General features: G+C 38.7%; 1 protein-coding gene across 2 annotated transcripts in view; it reads left to right on the forward strand.

The window, feature by feature from the left end:
- Positions 1-17,234, forward strand: part of OSTF1 (osteoclast stimulating factor 1) — a 55,242-nt gene that overhangs the window by 26,593 nt on the left and 11,415 nt on the right. For both annotated transcript variants that reach the window (XM_040255551.1, XM_040255637.1), the window contains exons 3-8: positions 6,442-6,492; positions 9,873-9,936; positions 11,769-11,822; positions 13,304-13,411; positions 14,311-14,360; positions 16,580-16,658. In XM_040255551.1, coding sequence (XP_040111485.1) covers positions 6,442-6,492; positions 9,873-9,936; positions 11,769-11,822; positions 13,304-13,411; positions 14,311-14,360; positions 16,580-16,658 — 406 coding nt within the window. The remainder of the gene's footprint in view (positions 1-6,441; positions 6,493-9,872; positions 9,937-11,768; positions 11,823-13,303; positions 13,412-14,310; positions 14,361-16,579; positions 16,659-17,234) is intronic.

The raw sequence follows: 17,234 nt of genomic DNA on the forward strand, positions 1-17,234 counted from the left end.
GGTGTGCAGCAAGGAGATCCAACCAGTCCATTCTGAAGGAGATCAGCCCTGGGATTTCTTTGGAAGGAATGATGCTAAAGCTGAAAGTCCAGTACTTTGGCCACCTCATGCGAAGAGTTGACTCATTGGAAAAGACTCTGATGCTGGGAGGGATTGGGGGCAGGAGGAGAAGGGGACGATTGAGGATGAGATGGCTGGATGGCATCACTGACTTGATGGATGCGAGTCTGAGTGAACTCCGGAAGTTGGTGATGGACAGAGAGGCCTGGCGTGCTGCGATTCATGGGGTCGCAAAGAGTCGGACACGACTAAGTGACTGAACTGAACTGAACTGAGAACTCACCCTTGACCTTTTTCTAAACTTATGGCTCTGCACCCCTCTAAACTCTGATTACACCCTTCCTCTTCCGTAAAGACTTTTTGATCATCCCCCAGTGGAGTGAGATATCTCTCCCTGATCTGAATTCTACACTTGGCTTGAAATCCTGCTCATCAGCACAGTGTCTACTGGGGAGAACACAGGGGTTTCAAGCTGCCAGTAGAGTTAGAACCCACTCTGCCTCTTTTAACAGCTGTGTGACCTGTTAAATTCAGAAATTACCTAACCTCTGTGCTTCAGTGTACTTTTCTGTAAAGTGAAAGTAATAATAATAATTTCATAGGATTTTAGTGAGAATTAAGTGATATTATTGTGTAAAGCTGCTATTAAGGAGTCATTGTTACTATTAGAAGGAGTAGTGATTTCTATATTCATAGACTCTTGTTGTTCAGCCACTAAGTCGTGTCCAACTCTTTGTGACCCCATGGACTGCAGCGCGCCAGGCTTCTCTTTCCTTCAGTATTCCTGGAGTTTGTTCAAATTCATATCCATTGAGTTGGTGATGCCATCCAGCCATCTCATTCTCTGTCTCCCCTTTCTTCTCTTGCCCTCAGTCTTTCCCAGTTTCAGGGTCTTTTCCAGTGAATCAGCTTTTCACATTAGGTGGCCAAAGTATTGGTGCTTCAGCTTCAGCATCAGTCCTTCTAATGAATATTCAGGGTTGATTTCCTTTAGGATGGACTGGTTTGATTTCCTTTCTGTCCAAGGGACACTCAGGAGTCTTCTACAGCACCACAGTTTGAAAAAAGCATCAATTCTTTGGCACTCAGCCTTCCTTATGATCCAACTCTCCAGCACTCTTAACACATATTTTTGATTGGTTGATATGTTGACTACTTTAATTCAACTGTAGTTCTACTCCAAGATGGAATCTCTACTGCTTTTTAAAAGTCTTAGTTATTATCAAATGCACAGGAGAAAATAGACATTTAATTCATTGCATGCTAAGTCGTGTCCAACTCTATGTGGCCTTATGGACCATAGCCTGCCAGGTTCCTCTGTCCATGGGGATTCTCCAGGCAAGAATACTAGAATGGGTTGCCACGCCCTCCTCCAGGGAATCTTCCCAACCCAGGGATCGAACTTGCATCTCGTGGGTTCTTTACCACTAGTGCCACATGGGAAGCCCATTTAACTCATTAGGGTCTTTGCTTTTGGCCACACCACACAACCTGCTGAACTTCCCCAACCAGGGATTGAACATGTGCCCCCTACATTGGAAGTGTGGCATCTTAGCTACTGGACCACCAAGGAAGTCCCTAACTCATTAGGTTCTTTGAATATTCCCCATTTAAAATGCTATTTTTAATATCCATGGTCCTGAGGATCCTGGACTATAGCGCAGTGCTGCTAATTCATTCTGTATGTACTAGATGGTCATTAATGACTACCCCATGCCCTGCTGGCCCACACTCTGCTCCTCTCCATCTCCCTTCAGTCCAGATGTTAATGGGGAGATATCTGGCTGAGCAGGTAGCCCCTAGGTTTTAGGGGATCTTCCTGACTGGTTAAGTGCCTGTGCTTTACCAGTTGTTCAGTATTTTGAACATCATCCCCAAACTGGGTTAGTCTTACATTCGTTTTCTGAATGAGAATTTCTGTTGGACAAACTCAGTTTAGTCTCTCTCCCCTGAAACCAAGTAGCTGTCTTCTCTAGTGGGATCAGTGTACCCCAAGTATATCCTAAACTCATATGAAAGTCAGTGAGACAAAGCAAGTTGGAAGGGCTGAGCTGTGAGACCATCGCTGACATGTGCAACACCCCAGGAAGACCTGGGCCCAGTTTTTTGCTATTGTACTACTCTCAGGAGTAGGTACAGCAATGCCCAGCTTTCTTGGTGAGCCACTGAACAAGTAGGACACTGGAAGCTTGTTGCTCCTGGTTTTTCTGACCAGTCTCTTTCTTTGTCTTGATCGAAGGTAAGGTAGTCCTGGCACTACCCAGCCCTGTTTGGTTCTCATTTCTTGCCCAACCCTCAGTCTGATAAACCACCATATAGAGGTCCTGCAAGACTGGATAGACCAGTGTAAAGTTGCACTGATACAGAGAGAGCAGCATTTCCTATGTGCTGGATTTATGTTGATTTCTGCAAGGAAACCAGTAGGACCCACCTCTATCATATAGTGCTTGCTGGGCTCTTCTAGGTTTACAGCACTATCTGTAGTGGAAGGAGCCCTAGAATGGGATTCTAAAAGCTAAAGTAGGAGCCCAGCCTCACCACTCACAAACTGTGTGATTTGTGGCAAGTTCTTGAACCTCTCTGAGCCTGCTTGTGAGATGGAGATTATACCCATGACCCAGCCCTGCCTTAATGGATTGTTGTAAGGATCAAATGAGATTAAGTATGCTTTGCAAGTACAGGGTACTGCTGTTGATTTTACTGTATTGCATTATGTTGGGGTAGGGTAGGGAGAAACAAGAGAATTTCCACAGCCATTGCCTTTTATCCTGGTCATGACACCATGGCAACCAGTAATGGCTAGACAAGACGCTCCAGTATGACAGAAAGCAGAAGTGGCAATGAAGGACAGGGACTCCAAAATCTGCCTGTTATGGTTCAAGTTCAGTGTCTACTATGTTTCTGCTGTATGGCCTTGGACAAGCTTCTCAGTTCTGATGTGATGATAAGAATAGCACCCACTTCACAGTGTTGCTGGTGAGATTATAAGTGTCCAGATCAGTGCCTGGCACATGGTAGTACTATAAAGTGCTAAATGAAAGCATCTGTAGTGAATCTGATTTTTTTTCAGATTGACAAAAGTGAAAAAATTTTAAAAGGATGTCACACTTTCCAAAAATTTTCATAAAATATATATTTGTATAAACCAAGAAAATTAATGCCTTGAGAATTATATGTTACCAAGAATATATGGAACAGGAACAAGGATATACATTACTAAGTTTGTACTCATCCCCATAACATCCCAGTGGCCAACAAGTAACTTGTTCTAATACCTTGTGGTTTTTCAAGGAGAGAGGAAAAAAAGAATATGGTTAAAAACTAAAGAACAAACTAGAAATAGAGAAGTGCTTACTTGATTGTGTCACTCTTTTCCCATCATATTCCATGAATATGATGCCAGGAATTTAAAAGTAGATCCGCATTGAACAGTTTACATTAAGTGTCCCGCAAGTGGTTTCTTAATGGAAAATATGAATATTGGAGATAAAAATCTAACTTTTAAAACCATGAAATTGCCTTGTTGTCTATACTGCCAGCAGTCTGAAGAATTTGATAGAGCACCTCCTCAGCTCAGTTAGGAAAAACTGCTCCTAGTTTCTTTGCAAGAAGATATTTTACTGTTACTAAAGAGTAGCATTGTGTGCTGGGAGCTATTGATTAAAAAGAAAGTAAACCATCCATTCTCTTTTCTCTGGATGAAAAATAGCGAGACTTTTTCTACCTGACTGAAATCGACTGCCTGTTGTTGCTGCCTTAGTTGAAAAACAAGTCTGATTTAATACATGGCTGAGGCAGATACCGCTACTGAACAGCATTCATTAATTTAAAATCTGAGATAGCACTGAGAAGTTTTGAAATGACTGTACTTGGTGACATTTTTCAAATCATGCATTATACCAAACCATGAATGACAATAATCATTTGAGACCATACAATTTAAAATATTGAGGTAAAATTCACATAAAATTAACCACTTTAAAATAAACAATTCAGTGACATTAGTACAGTCACAATGTTGGGGAGCTGTCACCTCTGTCTAGTTCCAAAATATTTTCATTACCCCCAAGGAAAACCCTGTACTCATTAAATGCTTACCTCCCACTCTTCCAGGCTTTATTCCTTTTTATGATGAAGACTAATTACAGGGACTCGCGCATGTGTGTGTGTGTGTGTGTGTGTGTGTCTGTGACTGTGTGTTCTTTGTTTCTTTTTAAGTCATTTGTTTGGTTCTTTCTTAAAATGTGCCTTTTGTTTCAAAGGTGAATGATCTTATTAAGTGTGGAAATTTAGGCAAACTTGACCTTTGTGATTTTAGAAGGTCAGACCTGTCAGTAGAGATGACTCTGTCACTTCAACATAAGCACTGATTGAGGAGGATTCATTATTAGACATAAGTGGGCAAGGTTAACTTCTATTCAAGACATTGAAGTCTTTCAGAACTCTTAGAAACTCAGAGTTTCTCCAAAAAATGTGAAGTTTTCACATAATACCCTGTTTTCTTTACTTCCTTACATTCTGCTTTTTTCTCTCCTCCCATTCTTTACTGTCATCTAAAAGAGAGAGAGTCTATTCAGATTGCCAGCGAAGGCCAATCTTACTGTTGTAGGGGTGGCTGCTGTGTCCTGCCGGGGATGCTGTGGTGGGAAGTGAGTTCTCTTTCTGGCCTCTGACAAGTAAGCCAATTTGCAGTAGGGAACTCCTAAAGTAAATAGTTTGTTTTTCTAATTACTTATTATTTCCATCACACGTTGGTAATATTGAGCATAAATCATCAGAGCATTTTAGAGAAAGATTAGAGAAAATCTTAGAAGGCTTTACTCTTTTTCTTCTAAATGCCTATTTGCAGTAATTTTAAAATGTATGCCATTGATCTACATAGGTTCAGTTGATTTTGCATAGATATACTGTGTGTAAGTCTAGTCTCTGCAGATCGAAGTGTAAATTCAACAAATGTTTCAGGAAGTGCTTTCTATAGGAACTCAGACATTTTTTGGTTTCCTTAATCGTTTGCTGTTTTATATATGAATGCATATTGCATCTAAATATTTATGAATTGTGGTTGCTTAAAGCATGATATACTATTCATTTATATTCAAGGAAAATAAAAAGATAATAGATATTATCTCTGAAACTAAATAAACTACTGGTGCAGAGTCACATTTACTGCCCAAGTCTGCAGCTAAGAGAGGAGATAAACAAAAGGAAAATGAGAGTGAAATAAAATTTGTTTCATTAGCATAATTGTTATTTGTATGGAATAGTAACCATAATCAGAAATATCAAAGCCTTTAAAAAATATTTTTCACACCAAAATTATGAAAGTAGTGCATGCTCATGATAGAATTTTATGCATAATTTTGATCTTATCCTGTGTAAAATTTTGTGCCCTACATTTTTCACTCAATATGGTAATGTAAACATTTCCAAATATATGAAACTTGCCCTCAATAGATACTATATATATATATATGTGTGTGTGTGTATAATTTTTTTTTTTTTTTTTGGTTGTGTGGCTTGCAGGATCTTAGTTCCCTGACCAGGGATTGACTCTGGGCCATGGCAGTGAAAGCACTGAGTCCTAACCACCTGGGAACTCCCTAGACATCATTTAATTTAATAAAGTTATACTGATAAATGTTATCTACTGGTGGGAAAAAGAAGATGTTTAATCAAAGTGCCTGGCTTTATTCAAAGAGTTTGGTTGGTCCAAAGGCACATATTGTCCATGTAATCAATTAAGCCCTTAGAACTGCTTATGGTCCAGACTGAGTTACTGCTTCATATCTTTCAGCTCTTTAGCCTTATTAATGGTTGAATTATGTATTAACAGTTCTCATATATGAGGTGTTCATTCTCTCTGAGCGTGAAGAGATAAAGTAATAGTTTTCTCAAAATAAGTGGATAGTGATGTTGATATGAAAATGTTTAGATTTGAAGCCTAATCATTTAGGAGAGAGCCAAACTTCTAGCTGTTTTTCATGGCTTTAATTATAGACATTGATCCTTTTATGAAAATATATATATCACCATTTGAAAATTTTACAGTAAGAAACTTTTATTAATAATCCTATTTTGGCATAAAAGCACCTTTCTTTTATTTTGCAGGAAAATAAGATGTGTGTGTGTGTGGAGCTGGGAATTATTTGTTATATTAATTCTTTGAAGCTTCTCATGGGAAGATTCACCTTCTTATACTTATGTTAGTTTGTTAATAATGTTTTGTTATGTGGTTTATGTGCAGATTTAAGTATGTAAAAATCTATGCTGCCTATAAGGATATTTTACGATTTGGAGTTTGTGTAATTATTTTCATGATTGTGTTCTAATTCATGAAAAAAATTGCATAGAGTAAAACTTAAAATTTTTTTTTTTCTTCAGCCAGATGAATTGTACTTTGAAGAAGGTGATATTATCTACATTACTGACATGGTAAGCCCAGTTAATATTTTTTCATACCATGCATGAACTAAAGATATATAAGACTATTTTTCAGTACATTATTTACATGTACAGCTTTATAGAAATACATACACCCAAGTTGATTCACTTAACACAATTTGTAATAGCATAAGACTGGAAGTAAACCTTATGCCCATCAGTAAGAAAATAGTTGAATGAACTTTGCTATATATACAAAGGAAGTATTATTCAGCCATAAAAAGGAGTGAGGAATATCTCTATATAATATTATGAGGTAATTTAAGTGAAAAACAGCAAGGTGAAAAAACTGTAGATAGTGTGCCTTTTCTTATCTAAGAAAGGATGAGAGGATATATGTATACTTATTTTCCTCAATTTAAAATAAAAGTCAACGGAAGGGTTATACATTTTAAAAAAGTAGTTTCCTCTCTGAAAGGAAAGGGAAATAGAATAGAGGAAATATATAGACAGAATAAAGACTTGTAAAAAAATTACACCTTGTTTTGGAGAGCACACTTTGTAATCCTGTAGAACTTTTGTGTAGTTATAAAATTAAATGATAAAAAAGCAGTACCTAAAAATGAAAAGCAGAATGATTCAAATGAACTTAGTTGTATCCCAGAGAGTTACAACACACAGAAAGGAACTATTCCAAGTGACTTTAAAACTCCGCATTTTGACTGAATATCTCTAGTCAAATAATATAAGGAACAGAAAGAACTGCCGCCCCACATTATAAACTGTTTTTAATCATGATGTTGTTGGAGAAATGTTGGTATTGTTATTCTGAGATTGCTGCATGCGTGTTGCAGTTTAGAGCAAATGAGTCATTAGGTCAATGAGGTAGAAAACTGGGAGTTTCAGTCTGCAAGAAAGGGTATACAGATAGATATAAGATCAATGAAGTTAAGTAGCTCTACATTTGAATTCAAAGTGTGTTGTTTTTTACCTAAAAGAAAAATATTTCTTAATCTGTCCTTTGAATAGGCAAAAAAAAAAAACAAAACTATCCTGATAATAATATATTTCCCATTAAAAGGGAAAAAGTTCTTTTGAAAAATGTCTGGTACTAGGTTGAGAGCCGCAGAGGCACAAGATAAGCCCAGGACATCTTCCTATTAGGCAGCAAGGAAGCCAGCAAAGACTATGAGGGTCACACTGGAAAAACACTGGAACTAAATAGAAGAGGCTGCCACTAGTCAAAGATAGGACAATTTGAGCAATCAATTAGGGCAGCAATCCCAAGGATCGAAATACACCTACTCTGTTTGAATTCATGAGTTCCTAATGGTACTTAAAAACAAAACTAAACATCATTGGTCAACCTGAGGGAATGCTAGGGAACCAGCTTTTTATTCTGGCAACTGTTAATGAAAAGAATCAATATTTATTCTGCCTTTTCTTTATGAACTTTATCTCTGGGTCACGTGAGAGTTGATGAGGAAAAGTTTGTCTTTTAAGTAATATTCTAGTTATTTAAGGGCTTCCCTGGTGGCTCAGCAGTAAAAAAAATCCACCTGCAATGCAGGAGACATGGGTTCAATTCCTGGGTGGGGAAGATCCCCTGGAGGAGGAAATGGCAATCTTATGAACAGGAGAGCCTGCCGGGCTACAGTCAGATAGTTGTACCCAGATAGTTGTCTGGGTTTGCAAAGAGTCAGACACAACTTAGCCACTGAGCATGCAAGTGCATACTAGTTATTTGAATGAAGAAGGAATGATAGAATTAGAATGTCACCATTTGCAACTGTTATGCCCAAGTCGTGAAATCTCCCAATGACCACCAGGGAGCCATTATCTGATGCAAAAGCAAGAGAGTTTTTATGACCAAGCTCGAGCTGGGGCTCCCATTGATACTGACGCAGCAGCTATAGGGAGGAGCCCTGAGCTCTGGGTTACATTGCTTATATAGGGTATTCTCGCGCGAAAAATTCGAAAACCGGGAGTCTCCTGGTCTGATTGGTCACCTTCTGGTGAAGGGTTAGGTGTTGAGTTCTGATTGGTTCTCGTTTCCCGGCCTGGCCACGGGTGCTGATTGGTTCCCATTTCCCGGGCTTGATTCGAATTTCCCGGGCTGGCCAAGGGTTCTGATTGGTTCGCAGGTGGTGGGGTGAGGTCAGGGGATTTCCAAAGGCTCTTTTCCTGGAACCTTACAAAATGGAGTAGCTTAGATTCTTCACAACCCTTATGAAATAATGGATCCAGATGCTCATCAGTGGTTACTAATGCTACAAATAGAGAGACCACCAGACATTGAGTGTCTCCTGATGGAAGAATCAATGCTACAGATGAAATCATCTTGCTGAAGTTGAATCTGAATCTAATTAAACCTTTAGAACTAATGAACAGTTTATAAACAATACAGGGTGAAAAGGAACACTTTTTTTTTATAACAAGGGATGCAACATGCAAAATCCAGACTATTTGAAACTCTTTAGAACAAACTATTTTCTTCAACAAATATATTGCGAAGGAGTGAAAAAAAATCAGTAAAGGGGGAAAATATAGACTAAAAGAGACTTAAGAGGCAAATCATCCAGTCATTGTGTGTGGCCTTATTATGAGACATATCAGAAATTTTGAATATTATACATATTTGATGATATTAAGGAATTGTTGGAAAAAACTCTAAGCTGTGATAATGGTATTATCATTAGGTCTTTGAGAAAGTCCTTATCTTTTAGAGATTCATATTTAAATATTTACAGATAAAGAATATGATGTCTAGAATTTATTTCAGAATGATCTGAAGGGGAGGGGAGTTGTAAGTGAGGTAATACATGAAACAGTATTGGCTATGAGTAAATAATTCATGCAGTTAAGAAATGGGTATGTTAGGTTCCTTATATGATTCCTTCTACTTTGGTACAGGTTTGCTTTTTTTTTTTATGATTAAAAAGTTATCCAAAAAAACAGAAGTGAAATAGATCTTTAGAAAATCAAATATATGTATATCTTGAGACTAAGAAATTAGACTTTGGGCAAAAAAAAATCCTATAGTCTAAACATAATTGTTTCACTTCTCTTTCATATTATCTCTGTGTGATTTGTTTGAACATTAGAACTCTTCAATGAAGTGTATTTGATTTGTTGCAGGCAGATGTGTGTATATTTGTAATTTAATGATAAAGGGAATGGTATAAGTAAGTATAAATAAGTAGGGAAACAGGAAGCTTGATCGATGTGACCAGGGCTGATGGAGTTACTGTTCAAAGCAGTAACTCCGCATTTGAATTGGAAGCATGTATTTTATCTAAAATAAGACAAAAACATCTCTTGCTCTAGCCTTTGAAAAGGCTAAAATGATGCCAGCATGAGCCACATGGTTTTAATAGTGATTGAATGTAAACTGGATTTGGTGCCACTTAATTTAACTCTTCTTTCACCAGAGTGATACCAATTGGTGGAAAGGTACCTCCAAAGGCAGGACTGGACTGATCCCAAGCAACTATGGTAAGATGGCTGCAGTGGCTTTACTTGGGCTGTATTTTGTGCATTTTTGATTATCTGGTTCCTGAGGCCTTTCTGCTTTCTCCTATGGCTGAGAAACTGATGGAGTCTTTGCTAGTCTGGGACATTTTCAACTCTGAGCCTTCTCTTAATAGAGTGGTCATGGACCCTGAAGGTGCTTGAACTTGACTCTTTGGCTTAAGAAAATGCCCATTGTAACATTCTTGAAAGAACTTAAGATTTCCAGGGAAATGCTTTTGGCTTTACTTTATTCAAGGTTAGAACATTTTTCTTTTTCTTTGCTTTCTCTTTTGTTTTTTAGACTAGCCCTTTCTTTAGTAAATTACTTTGCCTTGTTATGTTAATTAATGTCTGGGGCAGTGATGTTCATTAAATGAGTAATAGCACAGTGAGACATGGGCCCTTGCCTTGAAGCCACTTCTAGATCCAAGGGGGACAAAGCAGACTTTCATAGAAATCTTCAAAGTAAAAAGTGCACATAAGTTGATAAACCAAGGGTCCCAGTTTTTAATTCTTCTTCTTCTACTCCTAACAATGAGGGACCTTACTTAAGGGACTTAACTGGTGCCCGTGGGACCATTTCTCCATCTGTATCATGAGAAGTTTGATTCAAATCACTTCTAAGGTTCCATCACATTTTAATTAGATACATCCTCGGACCAATAGTGCTTGCATCAGGCACTAGTTCCAAACACTGTAAGGTGACTTACAAAATTTCTAGGAAGCACTTCACAGTTCCTACAGGAGGGGAGGGGAGAGGAGGAGAGGGGGAGGTTGCAAAGGAGAGGAGGGGAGGGGAGGAGGCAGAGCAAAGGAGTGGAGGGGAGGAGAGAGGAGGGGGAAGGGAAATGAGTGAGGCTAAGGCCCTTCACACAGGGGCCTCACTTACCTGGTCTAAGGACCATACCATTCTGGATTTTAAAAGGCTTTAAACATTTCTACACTCCTCTTTGAAATCCCAAATAAACAACTTCTGTGCACTCCCTTCCCAGCTGCTCAGAGACACCGAGGGTGCAATATGTTCCTCAGTTGCTAGATCCCTGGTAGCCAAGGGAGTGTCCAGTTACAGCCCTCTGGTGGGAGGGGTGCCTCTGAAGTCTCATTTGAGCAACAGTCTTCATGTGGTCACTCCTGCTGATTCTGGGACAGCAGTGAACACACCTTTCTTAGAGGCAGGTAGGCGTGCTGATTGCCCTTTCTGAATACAGAAAGCAAAATATTTCTCCTTTACCCCACCCCTCTTATGCATGCATACAAGGGAAACAATTATTTTCAGCCATCTTCAAAGCAGGGTGTTTTTAAAGAATGTAAAAATGAACCTCGAATGCTTTCTTTTGCAGTTTGCTGACTAAATTTCTTGTTGAAATATCTGAGCAAGCTAGTATGCAGGCCTTGGAACTGTGTGTTTTTATTTATTGTTGTTGTTCAGTTGTCCAGTAGTGTCCAACTCTTTGCGACCCCAGGGACTACAGCCTACCAGGCCTCCCTGTCCCTCACCATCTCCCAGAGTTTGCCCAAGTTCATGTCCGTTGTTTTTATTTATACTTCCAATTAATTGCTGCACTTATTTCTGTTTATACTCCCAGTTAATTGTTGTGTTATTGTCTTAACTTGGTTTCTTTTGACACATTCAGCTTCTTTCAAAGCATAAAACATCACTATGATTTTCTGCCAATTTTAAAATCCAGAGTAAGTCAGGGTAGCTGTATGGTGAAAGGTCCTGGCATTTCTGAAGCTTGGGTACTAAGCTGGTTTCATGGAATCCTTTGAGTGGCCTTCTCAGCATCAATTTGCACTTTTTCTTTTCAATCTAGTGGCAGAGCAGGCAGAATCCATTGACAACCCATTGCATGAAGCTGCAAAAAGAGGTAGGTATGATTCTTTTCGATTGAGATAAATAGTACAGTAAAACACACAGATAATAATTATATAATTAGATGACTTTTGACAAATGTATATACCCGTGTAACTAACACCCAGGTCAAGATCTGGAACATTTGCATTATCCCCAAAAGTTCCTTTCCCAGTTAAATCCTTGCCTCCCACAAAGGCAGGTTCCATTCTGCCTTCTTTCACTCTACAGAAATGTGTGATTTTAATTTTTAAAATGTTGACAAATACTTTTGAGCCCCTTACCTGCCTTGTGCTTAGTGGCAAGTGGAAAGGCATGATCTGTGACTTTCAGAGCTTAGAATCTGGCAGGGAGAGATGTGTGTAGCACATCTTTACAAGACATTGTGATAAGGACCGTGGTTGAAGTGTGGGTCAGTTAAACAGGCTATAGAGGCCAGAGTGAGTAACTGGCCTCATTCAGGGCAGAGGGTTGGGGCCTGTCAGGGGTCCAGGCTCTGGGAGAGTGTTGGTATAGGGCTCTTATGTATGGAAGGATGGACTTAGGGAGGAAAGGAGCACCAGAGATGGGATTTGAATTGGGCTGGCCAAAAAATGTTTGGATTTTTTCTGTAAGATGTTATAGAGTACATGGGACTTGATCCTATTGATCAGTGGTTCTCCACTGAAGGGTAATTCCTCTCTCCAGACTTTGGGACATTTGGCAATATCTGGAGGGATGCTGGCACCTTTTGGGTACAGGCTGGGGGTGTCACTCAACACCCTGCAGTGCACGGTACTGCTCCCATAACAGAGAATCCTCCAATGCCAAATGTCACTTGGGCCACTGTTGAGAACCCTGCCCTAGATAATGGGGAGTTTTTGTCAGGCTACAATAAGCTCCCATTTAATTTTAGATTTTCTTGAAATCTGAATATATAAAAGGAAATTATTGGTTTAGGATTATGCATAAATAGAACTACTAAATCAACATTTAAAAATTTCTAGATATTAAAAAAAATTTTTTTTAAGTAAATATTTAGGGCATTTAGCCAGAGCATTTTAAATTAATAGCTATACTTTAACATAAAGAACAGTACTTTGAGTAGGTTATTTAGTTTTTATGTCCTTGTAGGAACTGAAAGTGTGTTTTAAATATGAATATGAGTAGTGTCTGCTTGTTCTTAGGTTTGATTGTTTTTTTTCCTCTTCAAAGTTTTAGGAGTTCACAAAGGAAAAACAGTTTTTTCCACAGTGTAAAAATACCTTAGGTAGACCCATTTTAGCAACTGTTCCCATTAACCTACCATTAAAAATTGATGTTAATGCTTTCCATTAATAAACTGGAAGTCAAGATGGTCCATAAAGAATGCATTACAAGGGCAGGTTTTAATTTCAGACTTGCTGACTAATCCTTTGCAAATACAAATTTATGCAGGATGAAATTGATTTAAAAGCAAAACAAAACAAAAAAAGAAAATATTTTTCATGTGTTTTTATAATTATAAAACGTTTTCAGGCAACTTGAGCTGGTTGAGAGAGTGTTTGGACAACCGAGTGGGTGTTAACGGTTTGGACAAAGCTGGAAGCACTGCCCTCTACTGGGCTTGTCACGGGGGTCACAAAGGTATTACATTTTGTTTGTTACCGTAAATGTCTTTGCCACTGAAAATGTGCTTCATCTAGGGGACCCAGAGTTACAGAAATGAAAAAGAAAAATTGGTTATTCTTTTTAAATTCTTCAGGACATCAGCCTTTTAAAAGCCCAGTTCCTGAAAGTTCTGTAAAACTGTAGGTGGAATGTGACTGGTCAGCCTCACTGTGAGCACCTTTCCACTTAAAAGAGTGAAAGTCTCCTTTCCTCTCTCAGGCTTGGAAGAGCAACAGGAAAACAACAGTAATATAAAAACAAACCCCACTGTCTAACCTCACTGAAACAAGGGCCACAATTGACTCCTCTAGCTTAGTTTATCCCCCAAAGCTTTTATGATTTACATTGTAAGTTTAAGATTTAGCAGAAAGACAGCATTTGCTTGAGTTGGTGATTAAGTTGATAACTTTCTCTCTTATAATCAATAATAATGACAGATGGAATTTCTAGATGCATTTCAGCCTGGCCTAGAATCTATGGCAACCTACTCTCTTGCTCCCTCTCTCTACAACACACAGAAAATAATCCCAATAGTATTAGGAAAAAAAGAATCCAAAAAGTTAAATAGCATGGCCAAAGGAAAGTTTAAGCACAAATTAGTGATATGAGTGTTAAGTATCCCAGCAAATGTAAAAATATTCCTATCACAGATGTCATGTGAAAATGCAAAAGCCAAAGTATTTGAAAAAAATTATCCCTAAATAATTCTGTTTTTTAGAGTCTTAAGTCTTCTACTTACATAAATGTTGAAAAAATTGTTATAAGGAGTTTTTTGAAGATTCTTCTAAAAAGAATCCTTTTAAAATTATTATGCAGAGTCTTATCAGGCTTTTATTCCCATTCTTTAAAAAAGATTGTTTTTATTTGAATTTCAGATATAGTGGAAATGCTATTTACTCAACCAAACATTGAACTGAACCAACAGGTGAGTTTGCTTACGCAGAAATCATTTAACCCTCCTGCCTTGCTCTCATAGTACAGCTTATAGGTGTGTAAAATCCTGTCTTGAGGTCTTGAAACTCAGTTTTTCCCATTTATTATCTTTCATAAAACTTTTAATCTAAATACTTCAAGCACATAGTTAAAAATTATTTTTGCACTAAAGTGCAAACTGTATAAAGCTCAGAATGCCTGCCACACTCCTCCTAGTATATCACTTTAAGCTTTTAGTGTTTTCCTCTTATCTTCACACTACTGAGAAATATGTTTGTGGAGCTGTCTCATAATTCACCATCTTCATAAGTGTTTTGGCATCTTATCTGGCAGGTAGAGCGATCCATGCTTGTCAACAGCCTGTCATCTTCCACCACCCAACTTCCAATCTTTCCTCCTTTGGTTCTCCTAATATATCATTATTTTGGGTTATATTACTACATAATGCTCATGGTATTGTAGCTGTTTCAATATTGTTCGCTGTTTATATAATTTATTTTGTTTCTGTATTTATAGCCTTTTGTCCTCTCTTGATATACTTTTCTAAAATGTATATGATAATTGCTTTCTTGTTTTTCTTCTGGAATCATGCTGAAGGCCTCCATCTTCATTCTCTGATTGGAGCAGCTTGATCTCCACTACTCTTTGATGTCTTCCTGGGAAACCCTTCACTGCCCTTCAGAAAAGTGTGTCCTCACTTTTCTGAATCCTGCGTCTTCCATTAGTTGAAGAATACCTTCAATAGATTCCTGAGAAAGGGGAGCTTGGGCTTGATTATTTGGCCGATAGAATTCTGGGTTGAATTACTCTGTATTTTTGAACACGAACAGTAATAATTCAGCACTCTTTTTCGGTCACCGACTGCCCCACTGTTTTTCCTGAGCTCACCTACCAACTCCACCATGGTGACAATAGAATGGCACAGGTTGCTTCTGTAAAGCAACATTCTTCACCTGTTTGGTGGCTTTTTGGATATGCATGCCCTTAGTGGCCTGGGCAGTTTCACAAGTGTTCTGAAAGTGAACATGAAGATTTGAACCTCTTGATTTGCATGATTTCTGAGTTTTTCCAGGTTTTCCAGGTTTTTCTGGGGTTTTCTGGGTCAGATGAATAGCGAACCATTTTTAGAGGTCACTGCAGGCCGCTTACCAGTAAAGCAATTATATACATATTTAAAAACATTTCCTGCTATTCACTATACTGTATCTTTTCCCTCTGAGATCTGTTAGTTTTGTTTTGATCTTTCTTCAAATACAGGATACAAATACATAGTGCCTCAAATACTGCCTTTGTCCATTCATGTTTGAGTGTGACTAGAAGCTGTGTGGGCTTGTGGGGCTTACTGACTGGTGGGTTTCTCTGTAGGGTGAAATGGTGAGGTCCTCACTGTTTTTCTGGCTTATACCCAGATGCCAGTTAAAATAGTCACTTTCTCCTCTCTGTTGGGGCTGTTCAGCTCTATCAGAGCAGCATTCTCCAGACTCCTTCTTGGGGTAGATGCTAGACTATACACACTGGGGCTGTGTGTGTGCGTGTGTGTGTGTGTGTGTGTGTGTGTGTGCAAGCTGGGGCAGAGGGGTGAGGGTATGTGGGGTAGGTAAAGGCAGCTATGAGAGGGGTCTTACTGCTCAGTGTGTAGGTTTTTCAGCTAGCCCCCTGCTTTTAATTCCTGGCCTCATTACCACCTTCTCTTATGCCTCCAAGTTCCATAAGCTTGGAAACTGTCCGGTTAATTTCAAAATATGATAATTCTACCATCTGTACTGGGTCATCTGACAGCAAGGAGAGAGAAAGGTGATCTAGGGGTTGGGGGTTCTAATTACTCAGTAGAAACACTTTCACCTAGTACTCTTGGTTTCACTCCTGTGCCTCCTTCCTGCTCCTGAGTCTCCAGTGTCTCCAGTTCCTCATTCATGCTGATTTCTACAGGGACAGATCTGCTTGCTTCCTCCTGGTGTCTCCCTCTGTGAGCCTCTGCATTTCCACACGTGCTCCACCAAGTCAGTTGCTCCTCCGCCATTGCATTCCCTCCCCCCAGATGACTCATCACTCATCTCTTGAGTCTCTTTTCCCTCTTTGGAATTTTATATGTTTTTTTCACTTTGTTCTCATTTTAGATTTATTTAGGCTAGAGTAAACCTAAATTTGTGTATATTTTCAATCCTCACTCTCTTTTTTTAAAAATGCTGCTTTCTCTTGTTATCACCGTAGAACAAGCTGGGAGACACGGCTTTGCATGCCGCTGCCTGGAAGGGTTATGCAGATATTGTACAGTTGCTTCTGGCAAAAGGTAAAGTGTTTAGTTTTTCTGGTCTTGGATCACTCTGAAAATCAAGCTCTATCCAATTACACCATTTAAAAACTGTAGGGAAAATAATGGGCTTCTTATTTTGTAACTGGGATTTTGATCTCTGTCTACATCATGGAGTTTTTCTGATAAGATAAAATTATTGAGGTGGTTTCTGTTTTTCATTTTAAATCAAAAGTTTGGTAAGCTTTAGCATTATATATGTTACTTTTACTAAGAATTTATTTTTCTGCAGGATTTAAAGGGATCTAGAAGGAAGGTATGTGTGTGTGTTTGCATACATGTGTGTGTGCACACATACAGAGGAGATTTCTCTAAGAAAGCTGTGTAGGTAAAGTTGCTGAGGCCCTGGGTTCTCACAGGCAAGTCTTGATTAGATAAGAAAGGATGCTGTGGCATGGTGTCCTGCTTTGAGCTGAGCAGGTGCTCAGTGTACAGCAAATGAGAAGATGCCTTGATTCCACATTTTTACACAAGTCAGAAGGAACAGTGAAATAATGGACTCAACCATCTATTCATCTGTTTGTCCCACAAGCTTTAGTTAACGCTTGTAGGGTG

Source organism: Oryx dammah, unplaced genomic scaffold (genome assembly GCF_014754425.2).
Source record: "Oryx dammah isolate SB20612 unplaced genomic scaffold, SCBI_Odam_1.1 HiC_scaffold_1, whole genome shotgun sequence".
Taxonomy (NCBI): Eukaryota; Metazoa; Chordata; class Mammalia; order Artiodactyla; family Bovidae; genus Oryx; species Oryx dammah.